Source organism: Salvia hispanica, chromosome 3 (genome assembly GCF_029641045.1).
Source record: "Salvia hispanica isolate PSC_SH4W2 chromosome 3, Shi_PSC_v1, whole genome shotgun sequence".
Classification (NCBI taxonomy): Eukaryota; Viridiplantae; Streptophyta; class Magnoliopsida; order Lamiales; family Lamiaceae; genus Salvia; species Salvia hispanica.
The window spans coordinates 56,010,455-56,029,796 of NC_142694.1; the positions used below are offsets into that span (position 1 = coordinate 56,010,455).

Here is a 19,342-nt window from a genome sequence, read left to right on the forward strand (position 1 = left end):
TAGGGACACTGAAAACATATATAGAACAGAAATTTAAACCAAATACTTATAATTGAATAGTACTACTAGATAGAGAAACAGTAGCTGAGCAATAATGCTACCAATGGCAATATCATCATCATCATCTCATCTGGGCACAATCTCTGAAATAGTTAAGTGATGTTCAGAAGGGTAACTCTTGGGCTGTGATGAATATGAACTGAGCAAATTTGTAGTTGAAAAGGCAGGCTTCTTAGGTGGTGGAAGAGTTGCAATCTCACTGCTAAGCATGGACACCACACTAGACATGTTTGGTCTGTCATTGGGATTTTCTTGCACACACAATAGTCCCACATTTATGTACCTCAACACCGTCAAAGCCGCCGCAGATCCCACCTTACCATCCACCAGTTCCACACCCCTGCCTGAAATCCACAGATCCCATGCCTGCAACAACACATTCCAAACACATTTTTTTATTTCTCACACAGTGGAAGGTGTAGTGTGTTAAAAACAAACTAGGAAATGTACTACTGCTATATATGTTGTTTCTTACATGCCCAAGAAGATGGAGGGAGTCAGTTTTGTAGAAGCCAGTGTTCTTCCTGCCACTTATAATCTCAAGAACCAAAACCCCAAAACTGTACACATCAGACTTTGTGGAGAAGAGGCCTTCCAATGCATACTCCGGGGATATGTAGCCACTAAAATGGAACAACTTTGGATCAGCTAAATGAGATTGAAAATCTTTGATCAGACCATATAGACTTAGACTTACAATGTTCCAACAACTCTGTTGGTGTAGCCCCGCGAATCAGTGCCTCCAAAGATACGCGCCAGCCCAAAGTCTGATATCTTGGGGTTCATCTCATCGTCAAGAAGAATGTTGCTCGCCTTGAGATCTCTGTGGATTATGCGCACCCTTGAGTATTCATGGAGGTAGAGAAGCCCTTGAGCAATCCCCTCAACAATGCGGGTACGTGTTTTCCAGTCTAGTGTTTCTTGCTTATTTGATCCTGATCCAGGTTATGCTGCTCATCTATATACGGAACTTGGAAAAGAATATGATGAATTGTTGGTTAAGTTAAGTAGGTACGAACCGAAAAGGAACATGTCTAGACTCTTATTAGGCATGTATTCATAGATGAGAATGCTCTCAACAGTGTCAATGCAGCAACCTAAGAGGCGAACAAGATTCCGGTGCTGCAGTTTTGCAATCAATAAGATTTCATTTCTGAATTCTTCAAAACCTTGTCCAGACTTTTGGGAAAGCCTCTTCACGGCTATTTCCTGCCCATTCTGTAATCCTCCCTGTCCAAAACATACAACTATATATATTACAGTTTTAAACTAGTATATGATGATGAACATTGCATATATTAAGATTTGCATCAAGTCAAGCATGGAGTATATTGTGTACCTTGTAAACTGGTCCGAAGCCTCCCTCTCCGAGCTTATTTTGTGGTGAGAAGTTGTTTGTTGCAGCAGAAACACTTGAGTAACTGAACATGGGCAGATCAACTTCCATGTTACTTCTTGTCCTCAAAAACTTTCCATTATTAGTTGAGTCGAAATCGTACGACAAAAGATCTTCCCCTGTTTCCTTGTTTCCTGTGTGAACCAGAAAAAAAAAAAAAAAAAAAAAAAAAAGTGAATCACAAGTTTGGGCCATCAAACAACTCTTGATGTATTAGCTGTTGGTTGTTTTGGTTGTAAACTAGGGTTTGAGTAGATTGATCTAAGTACCTACACTATTGTATTGAAAAGACAAATTGACATAGTATAATATCTTATTCCCGATCTATAAATTTTGATCTTGAGCAATATAATTGTTTGTCGTATAATTACTGAATGAGAAGAAAACACATTGGTTATATATAATGACGATGATGGTTTAATTGTAAGGCCTAACCATTGTTGTGTTTGGTCCTCCTCCTATTGTAAAAGAAGCCCAGAAATCCGCCAGATAGAAGCACCAAAACAGGAACCCCAACTGCAATGATGACCGTCAATATCTTGCTTTTACCTGCATACGTAAATGCACCACTTTCTCCATATTAAAGAGACACAATAGAAGAGAGTAAGAGGGAAAATTAAGAGAGTAAAGGAGTAATACTTTTTTCCTTGGGAAGATCAGAAGAGGCAAGTTTAAGGTACAGTTTTCCTCCGTTTCCTGAGGCAGAGGTCTGGTCCGTCATCATACTATACAAATCTCCTTCCCACACCATGCATTTTTTGATCTGATCAAACGCATAAGCATTGCAGGAGCAGTTCAATAAGCAGGACATCCCACACGCTTTAGCATCACTTGGCTTTGGTTGTAGCTTTGGCTGAGTAGGCCACTGCATCATATCCCTTATCTCCATAAAACCCTCCTTCTCTCTCTCTCCCTCTCCTCTGGCCGCCCCACATTCATTAGGCAGAGTTGTATTCCTTTCACAGCCCCGGCTCGACCGCTTGAAGCCGTGCATGCACGTGCACTCCCAAGAACCCCACATGCTACTGCTGCGTATCTCATACGCTCCGCATATACGGCCCGCAGGCGGGAGCGCCGAAATCCATCCACCCGATGACCGCCGCGTCAGCCTCCTCAATCTGGCCTCTGTATGATTCATCTCCAGCATCGAGAAAACCGAACCGGTATTGTTGTCAGACGATTGCACAGTGATCAGGGGGTTTCCAAGCCTCCAATAACTACCCTGTTTATCGAAACTGAAGAAGATCGATTCATACTCCAACCCGATTACTTCACCAGACCCGAGGCTTCCGCTCTCCCAGTACGCCACCGTTCCGTTCCTCAACACCAACGTGGACTCAACAGATATCTCCGCTGAGAACATCCCGGGCGAAGGATCGTCCTCGCTCGTCCACGAAACCAGACGCTGCCCGGGTCCAAGCGTAGCCCCAGGCAGCCAAGTATGAGTCGGATGATCGAAGCTCTGCCAAAGCGGGGTCGCCCCCTCACGCAGCATCAGATTCCCGTCGTTTTGGAGCACCAAGGCCGCACTCTCAGCTGGCGAGGACATGGATGAGGAAGTGGTCCAAACGACGTCGCCGCCGTTGGAGAGTTGAAGAGTCCCGTTGGCAGCTATTTGGAGGTCTGAAGCGGCAGCGTCGGGCAACGGTTTCTCTCTGTTTGCAACCCAAACTGGAACCTGTTCAGACCGAATGCTGAGGTAGAATCTCTTTGCGGATATTTCGAAGATTCCCAGCTCGAACATTCCATTATTTGAGGTTAAAGTCTGGGTTCCTGTAAGAGATTCTCCTTTTGAGAGGGTGTCTCCTTCTCCAATGGATCTTCCAGCCTTGAGCAACAACACCACCACCAAAATTATGATTAGTAGCTTCCCATACATGGCTGCAAGATTTATTTTGTACAAACAAATTTAGTACTACTCCATATAAACAACAATGCATCTTTAGAATGACTTATTTAAAATAAATTTCCAGAGAAAAGTATAGTTATCTAGATGCAATACAATTAAGTCCATACTTCATTAATTTCCAGGAAATTGGACCCAAGACTTCACAATTCCTTCTTCAACCAGATTTCTTATGCATGTTTTATACTCCCTCGTCCCTTAATATGTGTCCCACTTTGACTGACATGAGTTTTAAAAAATGAAATAGAAAATAGGTTGAAAATTTTAGCAATTGTTGATACTAGTTTAATAATAAAATATAAATAAAAATAAGTTAGTGGAATATGAGGTCTACTACCAAAAGATGTAAAAATGAAGTGAGACAATTAATATGGGACGAACCAAAATGGAAAACTATGACATATAATGTGGGACGAAGGGAGTAAAAGGCAAATTGTCTAATAGATCATGGAAGATAGTCAAACTCCGATCCATCCCACATTTTCAAAGATTGATTTATAAATGACGGAGCTTCATAAATATCTTATTCGCCTTCTTTCCAATGAAATATGTGATGCCGTGGCAAGTGGTAAATCAATAAATGAATGCATTAACATTTCTAACTCACACACACTATTGTAATTGTTTAATTAGAAAGATGCTAAAGTCAAGTTGAGTCGGCAACTTGAAATTGAGAATGACGGGAGTGGACTCCAAAAGAAAATTATTATAACTCCGTATAAAATTCGCTTCAAAAAAATTATGTTCAAGCTCGACTCTATTATATGCTGACCTCAGAAGTTTAATCCAACATTAATTTAAATTAAACAAAATGCCGAGCTTCGCACCTACCGCCTTTGAAACAAAATCAAGATATATTCAGATTTTTGAAAATTAATAAACAAAATATGGATATTGAGCTTGAACTTTTTTAGTTAGAGGAAAATAAATGGTCCATTATACACCCAAGTCACCCACTAGCTAGACTTGTTCTTTTTCTTACAATTATGAAACCCTCACTCAGCAAACATCCATGTACGTTTCTTACCTTAAATTACGCCTCTAATTGTCGTCGTCATCGAGGATCTATTGGACTCGGTTTTCTTCATCTGTGCTCGTGTCATGATCATCATTTATGTTCTTGAGCTCTTGGATAAATATAACCTTCTATCCACTGGCGGAGCTTGGGCCCCTCACCCATTTGTATTTTGCCTATATACATAATGTAAGCAATATATAAATAAAATATGATGCTATAGTGCAGTTGGTTTATATAGTGGACTATCAACTTATTGGTTTTGAGTTCGAATCGCAGCTCAGTAAATTTCATTTATGCTCGAGTTTCTTTTTCTATTCCTTAAATTTTACTCCTATTTATGCTCTGTTTGGATTTTCTGACATTTAATTTTGTTTATTTTCTCTAGCTGTAGATAATAATTTTGTATAAATAATTATATTTTGTAATCATAAAGAATGTTCTCCGTAATTTACGTATATAAATTATTTCTTTAGTCTCATAAACATGTAAATGTGTCATATAATATTATTTAAAATCAATTTTAACAATATGCTCTTTGTTATTAAAAATCTAAGAGAGAAAATAATTCATTAATAACATAAATAAATAATATAATAATAGTAATATCAATTTCAATACTATGCTATTTATTATAAAAAATCTAATTTTAATTATTTCAATGTCAATGTTGTCATTGTATCTCTAGTTTCTATCTGACCTCTAATTATTTATCTCAATATCCATCTTTTACATGCAACTTTCTATTACTCGTGTTTGAATTTTTTTCCATATCGTTAACACTGAAAACAATTAACAAATTAAATAGTACTAATAATTTGGACCCATGATTAAAATACTTGCCTCATCACTTCTTCTGTCCTTACCATTAGAAGTTTAAAAGGCTATGTAAAAAGGTCTTCATGCAGGTGAATGTTACTATCAGGTTTATAATGTTTTGTAGTAAGCCATGTCAAAAGTTTATTCGTCCATTTTCCTTGTAAATTTAACAAAATATTTAGACTTATATATCAGATTTTATAATAATTCAAATTTGGTTGGGCCTAATACGGGCTTCTGTTTAAAACAAAACCTAGTAAGATTTAATTTAGTCTTGTTAAATTCAGCCCAGCCCACTCGGATGGACTGGGGTTCGGGCTTGGATTGGCTAATATTAGTGTAGATCGGAGTAGAATCAAATCATAATTAATATATTTAAATTGTTTTTTTTCCCTAAATATTGGTGTAGTTTAGATAAAACTATGCTGGTTGTAAATTAGCATCCAGACTGAAAAATAAAGAAGATACTTAAAAAATAAAGAAGGAAGTTTTTTATTGATCGCAGGAATATGTAGAAAAGTTGATTGCTAATCAATTGAAAATTTGAAAGAGGTATTTTATTTATAACTCGAGCAATATAAATAATCTAACTTATCTTGATACTTATCTATGGCACATTCTACTAATCCTAATATATAAATGTATTTTTTTTATTTATAAGTCATGAGATAAAGTAAAACAATAGTACTACTAGTACTAATATGAAATTTTGTTAAGTATATTAAAATGATACATAAAAACATTCAAACAAATCGTACTTTATCAAACATTTTGATCATTGAAATTCGGTTTGATTAATGCAACATTTTACTGAATAAGAAAAATAATTTGCTAAAATCAGGGGGTTGGAAAGTAGGAAGGATATAATAAAAGCAATGAATCATTGGGAATAGGGAAAGATCGAATTTGGGATTGATTGAGATTGAGATCTGTGATTCTCTACTTAGTAGACCCATACTTTACTTTACAGTTCGATTGATGATCGCCAAATGGCTTTTCGTAATCGCTTTTTCATTTCTTGTCACTCTTATTTGCTTACAACATTGAACATTCCAAACGTTGGAATAAAGCTTAAACTCATCACTTTGCTTTTTTCCAAAGGTTCCATAATCTTTATGCCTCTTCAATTTATATTAGATTTTGTGGGTCTTTAATTTTTATTTTCGATGCTTTACATAAGGCTTTGGTGCTATGAAGAAAGCATGTTTAGGTAGTTTTATTATAATATAAAAAATGTTTAACATTTCATGATTATTTAATCAACACTCAAACTCTACTTCTATATTACATGAGAGATAAATCATTCCTATATTTTATAGGAGTACATAGATGCCAAGTTAACCTATACTAGTATATCAAAATGAAAATGAAATGTGATGTAGCATGCATTATAATAAAGTTAAGATGTATGTGTAATTGGTTAAATAAATGAATAATTTGGCAATCGAATTTAAATTAAAGGTTGCCTCCGGTCAAGACAACATTATGGACCCATACATATATATGTGTACTTCAAACTGAATTATAAGACAATAGTGCCTATTTGTATTTATGTTTCACATTATTGGGCACACCCCTTTGGCATATCTTCTAAAGAATCAAATTAAAGAAACAAAAGCAATGAGAATAATGGAAGTTAAAGTTGTTTCGTTCAATTCCATTTATTTGAAAATGATAGATTTTGAAACTGTAAATTCAATTTGCTCCTAAACTTCGGGTGTATGGATTAATGCACATTACACCGTTTTTGCCTAATTCATTAATCATGGCTGAAATTAAGTGCTGTAAAATATCGTTTCAATGTGTATTTCATGTCATTATAAACTTTTTGATAGTTTTGTAAGTATATGATTTTGTCATTATTATGCATCATATTCTGATTTCTAGTAACATCAGTAATGTACGTAGACTGAAAACATTGAGGGCTAGCTGTGATTTTTATATTTTTACTTCAAAACTTTACAGTAGCAGTTTTCATTCAATTCCATTAAATTTGATTTTAGCCATGAGGGGTTTTACATAGCCATTATTATAAAGTAAATCACCAATAATTTTGCGATTTTATACAAGGTTACCAGTTTAAGTAACATAAACTATGACAACTGATTAACCTGAATTACTTTTAGTTGCATCTCATTCCTATTTCCTAATCAGTCTCAGCATTTATCTTTGCTTGATTACATGTTAATATTATGAACAAAGCAAAACAGAAACTTTATCCAAAGCAAGTGTTTAATAGTACTAATGTATCAGTATCACTGTAAGACGTGATTCCTAAATCGGTTGGATTCTCCATTCAGAAAATTCGATAAAAGTTGTAGATTTCTATGTTCAATAAAACAACATTTGAAAAGCTACAATCCACTAAAATATGGAGAGAAAAAGTTTGGTTTCGCGTATTAGTAATTGACATAGAGGTTGGTGCTTGAAATGAGACCAGTAATTAATTACTTCATGAGTCATACTAGGAATTGGAGGGGATCATATAATTCAAAAACGAAGTGATGCATTGAGACACTGTATATTGGTACGTTTATTTCACTTTCTTGCTACTCGCATACAGGTTCTTTAGCTTCTGCTGGTTATTACTCCCTCAGTCCGATAAAAACATGGGCAAATGGATATAGCACGAGAATTAAGACAAGATTGGTAAAGAGAGAGAAGGAGAATGGTATAGACGTATAGTAAAGTAAGAAATAGGAGGAGAATGGTAGTTAAAGTTGTATTAATAGATAGTGAGACCTATATTATTAAATTGATATTATAATTTTTGCAAAATGGAATTCACATATTTTTGTAGGACGGATGAAATTAGAAAGTTCATATATTTTTATGAAACAGAGGGAGTATTTTATTTTTAACCGTTTTTGTGTTTTGCAAGTAATGCACTTGCTAAAGTTTGTTGTTTGTTTAAAATCTTACTTGTTATGTTTGAACTTTTAACTCACTATAAAAAGTTTGAATTTGAACATTTTGCATGATATTGAAAAATTGTTCCCAACATTCTATCTCATACCTATATAATATTCCATCCGTCTATCTGTAGTACAAACATTTCTTTTGGACACTCGTTTTTTAAAATCGATAGTAGTAATGAATAGTTAAAGTGGAGAGAGAGTAATTTAGAGAAAAGTCTTCTATATATTACTATCTCTTTTACTTTACTCTCTCTCCAATTTAACTAGTACTCTTTGTCCTGCCATAAGTGAACCACTTCTTTTAGACACAAGATTTAAAAAATTGATATTTAAATAATTAAAGTGGAGAGAGTAAAATACGACAAGAGAAAAGTAGAGGAGAGAAACGAATAAAGTAGATGAGTAAATAAAGTACTAAAAAATACTATGACTTTTTGTTTAAAAGAGAAATGACTCACTCGTGTGAGATATCCCAAAAAGAAAAGTGACTGGCTAATGTTGAGATGAATGGAATACATTTTTTCAAATCAAGTGCCAAAAAAAACCACTCAACTACATAGGGATGGAGAGAGTATTATTGTAGTATTCAGTAACTTTTAAATTCCCATATCTATTTTTGCATATGAGCCAAAAGTTTTAAAAAATTGGGAAAATCTAAAGATAAATCCTTATAGAAACTCCCTTTACTAATTCATTGATCACGACTAGCCAATCGATATTTGTTTTGTATTTTTTAACATCTATTATTTGTTTTTGTTTTTTCTACAAAAGTGATGGCAAAGGTTATAGAATCTGAAAGTTTTGTTGTGGTGCATTATTCCTACAGCAGACATTAATTTTCAGCAAAATCAGAAATTGAAACCAACACTGACAGGAGACAAATAAACACCTGAAGATGAAAATCTCAGTAGTAAAATGTCGTTTCATAGAGTGAGTGGTCTATAATCATGTCGTTTCACCAACGAATTATACTCCCTCTATATATCTCATTTTAGTGATTAACTTTTTTATTTTGGATTATCTCATTTAAGTCATTGATTTTCTTCTTTTAACAAATAAAAACTCATTACTCTCTTATTTTATTCTCTTTGTATTTCTCCTACTTTATTCTTTTTATAGTATTTACTTTTTTCTCCACTTAACTCAATAAATATTAGTGTTTTCTTAAATTTCATGCCGAAAAAAAGTTGACCACTTGCGACATGACAGAAGGATTAATGAAATATGTATTGCTCAGTCAACAAAAACTCTCACCTGTTGATATGTACCCCCTCTGTTTCACAATAGTAGAGTCATTTCATTTTCTGCATTCATTTTGAGAAAATGATATAAATAGTTAAATTAGAGAAAAAATGAAGTTAAAAAAAGAATTATTTTCTTGCTTACTTTACTCTTTATTAATTTTAACTATTTATTATCATTTTAAAATAATTACAGAAAATGAAAGACTTTATTACTATGGGATATGGGATGGAAAGAGTAGTTCAAACCAATAAGAGAAATGATATGTAGCATAACTCACAAGAGTAGTCTAATCATTCAAATATACACATGAAACCATAAAGTTGCAATTATTGGCTGAAACAAAGTTTCGGACATTGAAACTAGTACTCCTAACTTTCTAAGCGTTAGAAATTTTGTCTTGTTTGTAACTTCTTTTCTTTTAAAGAAAATATGAATTTTCAATTGGTATTTTTGAAGGTAGAATAGTATTTTTAACTAGACCCATATGTCAAAACAGAATGTGTAACTAATCCAATTACTACTTTTTACTTCCCTATGCACTCCCATGCATGTGTGTATGATGTGTATGAAATTGATTTTGCAAGCGGAGTATATTTTACTTCCCTATACTCTAATCCAATCGCTTTTTACATCCCTATGCACTTTAATTTCTTGTGTGTATATTTAGTATGAATTTGATTTTCAAGTGTGTGTGTTTATACTTCTCTGTGTATATTTTAATATAAATGAGACTTTTGATGTATAGTGAAATTCAGAATTGATTTCGAATCGTCATATAATAAATAATCAACCAGAATGCTTTTCTTTTCTTTTTTTTAAATTTGGAAATGAAATTAGTTTTGCTCCACATATCCATATGATTCAATTATGAACAAAGTAAAAGAACTACAAAAATTGAAAGCTCAATGCAATTAAATATTTATTGAAGAAAACCCTAGCCTAAGTATCAAAAGAAAAAGTCCTATGAAACCGCAAATCAAGATTCCATACTACATGATCTTTAGAACCAATTACTTAACTAGTAAGAAATAATCGAGACGTCATCTCTAATCTCTTTAGATTCACCTATGTTAATTAATTAATAGGTGAGACGATGTGATTACGTGAAAAGTTTCATGCTATCGTGCCATCATATGCGACGCTTCATCAAAGTAGTTTTTACACAAATTCTACAAATTCAGCTCTTTATTAATTATGTCAAAAAATTAAAATTTATAAATATTTAAAAAAGAAAAAAATTAAAAGAAAAAAGGTACTCTGTATTTTAAATGTTATTTTCACAAATTTGAGTTCATCCTGGATCCAACTTGTAACTTTTGAAAATGGATCACTTTTTTTTCTACTAAAACAGGTATTACACATTTTGAGAATATAGAACTAAATAAGTTACGCATGCTCAAAATGTGTAAACAAATATAAATAGTGTGATATTTATTTCACTCTATCATGAATCTAGAAGATATAGTTTAGTGGAGTGTTTTCGTTATTGGAGTAATTATTTTCATAGAATAATAGGATTTGTTTTGATTTATTTTTCTGATATCTTTTTTAATCTTCTTATTGTGAAACTCGCCGATCAAACTAAATCTCCTACTTTTTTAGTTATTCCACTACTTTGTCTTCTTAAATATTTTCTTCAAACTAAATAACTATACTCCACCAAACTTAAATTAGTATAATTGTAATAGGAGTGTATATATGTTTTTATCATAAAACTAATGTGTTTTGTGTTAATTAAATTACACAAGCCACATTATCAACACACAACTAAATTTTGTAAATGGAGGATATCGGATTGCCACCTGATTAACTAATCTAGTAGATAGAATCTGATGCACTAGTATTAGATATATTTTGCTCTTAATTAAAACTCCCTCCGCCTTACACTTTTATTTTTAGTTTGTCATAACCAAAATATCCAAAACTAAAAATAAAAATATTTTATCTCTGTTTTATTCCATCTCTCTTACTTTACTTTCTTCATTTAACACACAAAATAAAATTGCATAAAATCACATACTGATCAAGGAAGAGGTCATCTTTTTTGGGATGGAGGAAATAATACTCGATATTTAATGCGCATGGATAGGCATAATATGTTGTGCATTATATTTTCCAATGTATGTCGCGCATACTTTCGAAAGCAAAAACAAAATTTTGACCCATTTTCAGAAGCTAATTGCTGGATCGACCTATTTCAAGAATTGGCCATAAATGAAATAGTACCAACTCTTTTTCCAAAATTATCCCCAATATCAAATTATCTTGCCTCCCAAAATTTGCGCCTTACCATTTTCTTTCTCAATTTAGGGTATTCTCGTAACACTATATTTCTTCAAATTTAAGCCAAATTCCTACATCCAAAGGACTTCTTGCACAAGAAAATATTGTTTGCAATTTGTTGGGTAATGATCAATACGCAAGTAAAAATAAGAAGAGCTCAAAAAATGTAAGTTAAGTTGTGAAGGAAGATGTAGATGGTGTATGTGGTTGTAAATCAAAAGGGAGAAGCGTTGCATGTTGATGGGCATTATTAATGAAGATAATCTTAGTAGATTAGGGTAAAAAAAAAAAAGAAAAAAAATCTTAGTAGATTTGGCGTTTTCCTTGTAAGTACTACTACCTCCGTCCATCAAAATTTATCCCACTTTAATTCGGCACGAGTTTTAAGAAATACTAATAGAAAGTGAGTTGAAAAGGTTAGTGGATTGTGGATCCTACTTTTATATATTATTTTTATAATAAAATGTGAATATGAATGAGTTAGTGGAATATGAGGTCCATACCAAAAATCGTAAAAGTGAAATGAGATAAATTTTGGGTGACGGACGGAAATGAAAAAATGAGACAAATTTTAATGGACGGATGTAGTATATCCTAACTACCACATGTATACATATGATAATACACACAAACATTTAATTCCATTTTAAGAACTCCCACTTATGTGGAAATTTTACACTATACATATTCAAGAGTAACTCATTTTAATCAATTAAGCTCAATTAAATAGTCAAATTTTGTACACTTATATCTATATTAGTAATTTGAACATCTGTATAGTACAAGGTGCAATCCCAGTGATGAGCAAAAGACAGGCGGGCCCCCCTTGTCGACCCCAAATAAAACACCAATTTTGCAATAAAAATTGACTTCCTAAGTGCGAATTGTCCATATATACATGATGCAAAAAAGTACAATCCCTTCGAAACAGCGTAAGGTACAACTCGAGGAAGTGCTTACCGTTTTCATAAACACACATTTATCCGTTAGATAACGACGTGAGCTGACGGCGTCACATCCTTTCCCCTATATAAACCACCCAACCTCAATATCCCGTCTCTTTCCTCGTCGCCTCCGTTCCCCTTTTCTCCCATTTATATTTTCTCAATTCCAATTAAATCTCTCTCTCTCTCTCTCTCTCTCTCTCTCGAGTGTGAGAGATCGTCGGAATTTAGCTACCTCTGAAGATATTATAGCTGCGAAATATATACGGAGATTTGAGAATGCGAGTATTTTCCAGTGTTGACGGAGATTCGATTTGATCATTTCTGAAAAGTGTTTGAAATCGGTGCTTCAAATAGGAAAAAAAGGCGTTTCTCGATTTGTCTAGGTAAGATTCTCTTCTCACATTGATGATCACAGAAATAGTTGTTTTGATTTTTGCTGATTTTCCTTTTCTTTGCTTGATTGATTACTTGTGTGAAGCAGCTGGTGAAGAAGAATGAGAGTGTTTTCCACTGCTCATATTGAATAGAGATTCGATCATTTGTTTCCAAATAGAGAAGGCTTTTTCCACAGATTCAGTCTCGAGGTAAGCTTCTCTTCTCGCATTGATGATCAAATAGTTTTGTGATTTTTGAATTTTTCTTTTTTTTTGGTTGATTACTTTTGTGAAGTGTTGAGTTATTTTAGAGAGAGAGAGTGATAGAGAGGAGAGAAGGGTATATTTGCAGGGGAAAGTCACTATCAAATATGAATAGCTATACAACAGTACGAAGGTTTTGTTTATTTATTTAATTAAATTCCACGGACTTTTGTCTGGAAATGCATTTGCCAGCCGCTTTCAAAACTCGACATTCAATTTTCTGATGATTTTTTTGAATTTCATTTTTCCTTAATGACAATAAATATGCTTTTTATACCAATAAATGATGAGAATCTTGGGCTTGCGTTGGTAGGGAAAAGGAAATAATTGTAAAAATTAATCGGTCTATATATACTCCATATAGGAACAAAAAATGCATGAGATTACTGTTTGTGTATAGTTGGAGTGATTGATGAATCAACAAAAATGGTGTCAGAAAATTCGGCGTACAATCCCTACTTTTTTTATTGTTCTTCGTGAAAGATTAAAGCTGCATTAGTATTTATTATTAGCATTAAATATTTGCTGCTCCGTATTTGATCTCTGTCTTGATTCCTCTGATCTCTTGTACGGAACACGCCTCACCTTTAATCATATACTACTCCTATTAACAAATTTAATATTTTAAATTACTATTTCAGGTTCTTTTTTGCTGTAAATTTTAGACACTTGGAGGTACTTGCATCAAATAAATTACTTTAGAAAAATCATTTAAAAAACTAGTAATACTCCAAAGATTGTGTTGAGCATGGAAAAGGTTAAGATTGTACTTTTATTCAAATAATAATAATAAGGTAATGAGGGCAAATCTGAAAAGAAAACTGATGAATCAAAATCTGAAATGGCTTTATCTTTTGCAGTAAAAACAATAAAAATGTTGACATGTATAACTTGCTCGAAACAAAGAGTGGAAGATGAAGAAGATGCCCCGCGTGGGACTCCCAATACAAAAGACGCCGTCAAAAGCGTCGCCAACCAGGTACCCTTTTGTATCTATTTGATTGTATGTATGTATAGGTTTTGTGGGGGCTTTCTTGCTGTGTCAGTTTTATGCCTCTTCTCTTCAAACGCCTTCTTCCCGACATGCAAGCGGGCGGGGGCCCACTCTTTCCTATATGGGCGTGGGCCCCTCTTTTGTTTTAGGAATGTGAAATCTTGATGTGTACTGTTTGCTTATGGGTTGGGCTTTGGTTTTTGTCCTTTGTTTCCCAAAGGGTAAATGCTGGGTAGAATTGTCTTTTTCTGGTCAATGACACAAGAAAGACTTTGCTACAATAGGAAATTCGCATCCTTCACTATTCAACCTCACTTTTTTTTTCACCTATGGTGGGGACTAGGAGTATTTCAATCTGTTCAATTTGATTTTTTTAATGTTTATTTATTACTTACTCTTTTTCTACGTGCAATTTAAAAAAATTATGTTAATTAAGTTAAGTAAAAAAAATAAAGTAATTAATGAAAAAAAGTGAAGAGATACGAGATAATAAAATAGTATAAGAGTAAAATAAGAGAGAAAAAATGCATTCCCTATTTTGTTAAAAAAGAAATGACTCTGTAAATAAACCTACCTATTGAATGGAGGGAATATATTAGAACGGTTAGTTTGTTAGTGGATGTGAACCTGATAGCATAAATGTAGGAGTCTTGTGTACCAATTACGATTCACATGTAGTACTAATATATTTTAAAAAACTTAGATAGTACTAGTAAAATAAATATATAAAAAGTGGCTAAATAACACATTCCAAGGCTCTATTATTGTGCATCTATTAATCTTTTAGGTATTGGGGACTGTTAGGCGCACCCAAGAAAAAGATATTGGGAATATATTGATGGGTGATTGTCATGCCACACCTTGGATCATGTGCCTGGTCCCAGTATCAAACATGCTTCTTTTTTTATTAGTCATATGATTGAATTCCAATATTTTATAAGAAAACAACAAACAAACATATGATTATGAACCATCTTTGGTATAGTGACATCTTAATTAAGTATTCACTCTTACCCCATATCCAAATTATTCATTTTCTCTTTTTTGCTCTCCAATATCCTTTTGGCAGTACGTTATTTCATTTTTGAATGCACAAATTACTAAGACATGTCTGCATTTTATTTGATGATTGATCATTAGTAGATCAGATTTATTGGTAGCAAGCTCAAAAGTGCTTTCAAAGGGACAATATAGCCTTTGTCCAAATCTTTAATATTCCTTTATTCAGTGTGAAATCTTCTTTATTGAACAAATATGAAAATTTTATGGGTCAAAAGAATTGGTGTTGAGAAGATCTTTCTTGAAAAGCCCAACATTTCATGTTTTGGAGAAGGCAGGCTGATCCTTGTAATAATGCCCCACCTTTGAATTCCTGTCCTTTTCCAGCTCATTAGAACTGAAAACGAAGATGATGCAATGTTTATGATAATTAAATCTTTCTTGCTACTTGTCTCCATAAATCATGTACAAGAGAATAATAGGAAATCTATAGCTTTTGTTAGATAAAGTAGCCCTTAAACAGCCTAGCTATCAGGTGATTTGGACTCCACTCTCAATTTGAAATTGAATTACTAAATCGAGATGATGCACATAACCCTTATCTAATTTCATAGCCCAGCACTTTGAATTGTCTATTAAAGTAAGAGATTGTTTATGCTCTATTTATGGGGAGGTTACCAGATTTAAGTTGGCACAATGATAAAACATTCCTATTGAAAGTACTATTTTGCAAGTTGATTTAACATATTTGTAAGATGATTTTTTTTACATTTTTACTAATTCAGGTAGGGTTTATCAAAATTACACTTTTCCAATCAAAACATTGAATGTGTGACATATATAGCACATACATGTTCTTAGATGATAACATGACCTAACTCATTTTGAAAATCCTGGGGTATATTTCAAATTAACTCATTTTTTCTAAGTAAAGTCTAATTATGATGATTTTGGTGATGTTTAGATCAAGGACATGGCACTAAAAGTATCAGGAACAAGCAAAGGAAAACCAGGTGGAACAAGCAGCAGCTTCAAGGTAGGACAAAGATCATATCCCGAATTCGAAACATCATCGGAGGGAGTCCCTTATCCCTACTTCCAACCCGGAAGCTCGAGCACGCCAGCCTGGCACTTCATGAACGCCGGGGGTGGCAGTGCCGCCCCCCGCGACTCTGCATACACCGCCTTCGGTGGCGATGACATGACCCCGAACCGCATCTCATCCCGGTTCGACGACATGGGGCTGGGAGAGGAAGACGGCCCCAAGGAGTGGATGGCGCAGGTCGAGCCTGGCGTCCAAATCACCTTCGTCACCCTCCCCCGTGGCGGGAATGACCTCAAACGCATCCGTTTCAGGTACTTATCATCATTTTATATCCATGGTACGATGTTTTAAGTTGGTATTAGATCTAGGTTAACTCGATAAACCCTGCAGCCGGGAGATGTTCGACAAGTCCCAAGCTCAGAGGTGGTGGAGTGAGAACTTTGACAGAATAATGGAGCTATACAATGTCCAGAAATTCAACCAGCAGGCATTGAACACTCCTGGCAGATCTGAGTGTGGAGTAAGTTATCATCACATTCTCTCTCTAACTAACTAACTAACTAACTAACTAGCTAACTAACTAACTAACTAGCTAACTAACTAACTAACTAACTAACTATGATAAATGCAGAGAGATTCAACTTACTCGAGGCTAGGGTCGGTGAGAGAGAGCCCGCGAATGACTTCAGCATCAATGAACAGAGAGTGGCAGCCGAGGTACAGCAACTACTACAACGGTGGAGGGCAGAGCTCATACGCGATGGAGGGGGCGCGGGACACCACAGCCTCCCGGGACGAGGATGCAGTCTCCATCAGCAATGCTAGTGAAGTTGAAGGAGAGTGGATTGAGGAAGACGAACCGGGCGTCTACATCACCATCAGACAGCTTGTTGATGGTACGAGGGAGCTTCGTCGTGTCAGATTCAGGTGAACATACATCTATTTTTTTTATTATTCTTCTTCAAGTTTTTGAGATTGTTAGGTTGGTTATAATTTTGAAGTGTGTTTGTTGGTGTAGTCGGGAGCGATTTGGGGAGGTGCATGCTAAGCAATGGTGGGACACTAATAGGGATAGGATACAAGCTCAATATCTTTCCTAGAAGATGAGGATGATGAGTGGTGCATTGCAGTTGATGATGGTTCGAGATTTGACACAAGAAATCATCCATTTTGATTATAGTTCTAACTATAGAAAGTTTGAAAATTACAAAATGATCTTGTTTTAAGATTTCAGTCTCTTTTATATGGCTTTGTAGTAGCTGCTTTAAGGCATATACCATGTTTCATGAAAATTATATTTAAGGTATGTTTCTTTCCATATCTTTGTTCACCATTCAATGGTATTTACTCATTGTCTATTTTATTTTCTTTTTTATTTAATTGGGATGAAACCTAGAAAATAACCAATTATTGCGTAGATTGTTGTTGCATTTTTTACTTTTATCTTAGAGCAGAATTGGTGATCATATATATTCAGTGTCAAATTGAAGAATATTTATGAACCTCGATCTCCATGTGCTAACACGATAAATTGATGCGTATTTAATTAGATCAGTACAATTGTTATCATTGATAACAATTAGAGTAAGGTCAATTTTGGTCTATGCTCAAAATATCAATTTGGTCCAAAACATTCACTTTTCGAAAAATGGATCCTAAACATTTGAAACCGGTAACGAAGTGGTCCTAATTTGACGGAACCGTTAATTTCTGACGACAAGCACCCAATTAACGATTGTTTGACTTAATTAGTATAATGATGCATAATAATTTAATAAAATAAAATAAAAATATTAAAAAAAATAAAAATAGAAATTCTCACATCTCTCTTCCTCACCTTCCTCTCTCACCGGCGACACTCAATTCATCACCCTCCCTCATCAATTCTAAAGGGTTACCTTCTGCAAAATCGACTCCTCCATCTCCACATCCGGTTCTCATTCCCACCCCATCAAAATCCAAGAATTCACCTACAAAGACCTCTAATTAGCCACCGTCAACTTCTCCGACTCTAAGAAGCCCTCCGCCAACGAGATCGACATCCTCTCCTCCCTCTACAGCCCCTCCCTCGTCAACCTTCTCGGCTTCTCCACCAACTCCCACGACCGCCGCCGCCTCGTCGAATTCATGAGCAACGACAATTTGTACGATTTCCTCCACACCAATCCTCGCCCCCCAACCTGGCCCCGCCGCCTTTGATTAGCTCTCCTGATCGCCAGAGATGCATATGGTGAATTCGTCGCCGTTGGTGGTGGATTGGGCGATTCCGCTGATAAAAAAGCATAATTTCATGAGTGAGTACGATCCTAGGGCTCCGACGCCCAGGGATGCGAGGGTGAGGAATATGGTGTCCGCGAAATGCGTGAGGTCGTGCAGAGAGAGGAGGTTGTCGATGAAGGATGTGGCGAGGTGTTTGGGTGAGCTGCTGAATTCGTGGAATGTTGTATCGAATCCTTGCATCATGGGGAAGGATGTGGAAATCGTTGAAACACCATTGAAGAATCAACAACTACAGTTAGGGGTTCGAAGCAATTTGATGGAATCAATGGTTTAGGCCTATAATTACAAATCTCAAATTTTAGAATTGATGAGGGAGAGTGATGTATTGGGTGTTGCCGGAGAGAGATGTGAGAGAGATTTTATTTTAGAATTTTTTAAATTTAATTTTAATTTTATTTTATTTAATTACTAATCTGGTCAAAATATTTGCTAATTCACATCTGACTGTCAGAAAATTGACGGAATCGTTGAAAAAGACCAAATCGACAACGTTTTCGTATGTTTAGGACCAAACCGACAGCGATTTCAAATATTTAGGACCCGTTTTTCAAAAAGTGAATGTTTTAGACCAAATTAGTATTTTGAGCATATGTTTAGAACTAAAATTGACCTTTACTCTAACAATTAACATCAAATATGACATGTAAAAAACAATACTTAGGCTAGCTAGACTATGTTTATAACTTCTATAATTAAATTTCACAATATTCCAACTCATTATTAAATGGTGAACCCATGTTTCAATAGAAACTTCGGATCCCGAATACTACTACCAATTTAGTTCTAAAATACAATAT

At 34.6% G+C, this 19,342-nt stretch overlaps 2 protein-coding genes across 2 annotated transcripts; one reads left to right on the plus strand and one right to left on the minus strand.

Moving 5' to 3' along the window:
• LOC148931115 (G-type lectin S-receptor-like serine/threonine-protein kinase B120) lies at nt 1-3,375 on the minus strand. The gene is made up of 7 exons (XM_089068271.1): nt 2,096-3,375; nt 1,892-2,005; nt 1,400-1,590; nt 1,080-1,290; nt 758-995; nt 536-683; nt 1-426 (listed from the first exon to the last, which is right to left on the minus strand). Exons 1-7 carry the CDS (start codon nt 3,333-3,335, stop codon nt 127-129), a joined length of 2,442 nt encoding a protein of 813 aa, XP_088924397.1. The 5' UTR covers nt 3,336-3,375; the 3' UTR covers nt 1-126.
• Nucleotides 3,376-12,695: 9,320 nt separating this feature from the next.
• LOC125212862 (protein Brevis radix-like 1) lies at nt 12,696-17,617 on the plus strand. The gene is made up of 7 exons (XM_048113141.2): nt 12,696-12,972; nt 13,071-13,173; nt 14,088-14,206; nt 16,185-16,576; nt 16,656-16,785; nt 16,897-17,192; nt 17,284-17,617. The coding sequence occupies exons 3-7, from the start codon at nt 14,102-14,104 to the stop codon at nt 17,363-17,365; spliced, it is 1,005 nt and encodes a 334-aa protein (XP_047969098.1). The 5' UTR covers nt 12,696-12,972; nt 13,071-13,173; nt 14,088-14,101; the 3' UTR covers nt 17,366-17,617.
• The last annotated feature ends 1,725 nt before the right edge of the window (nt 17,618-19,342 follow it).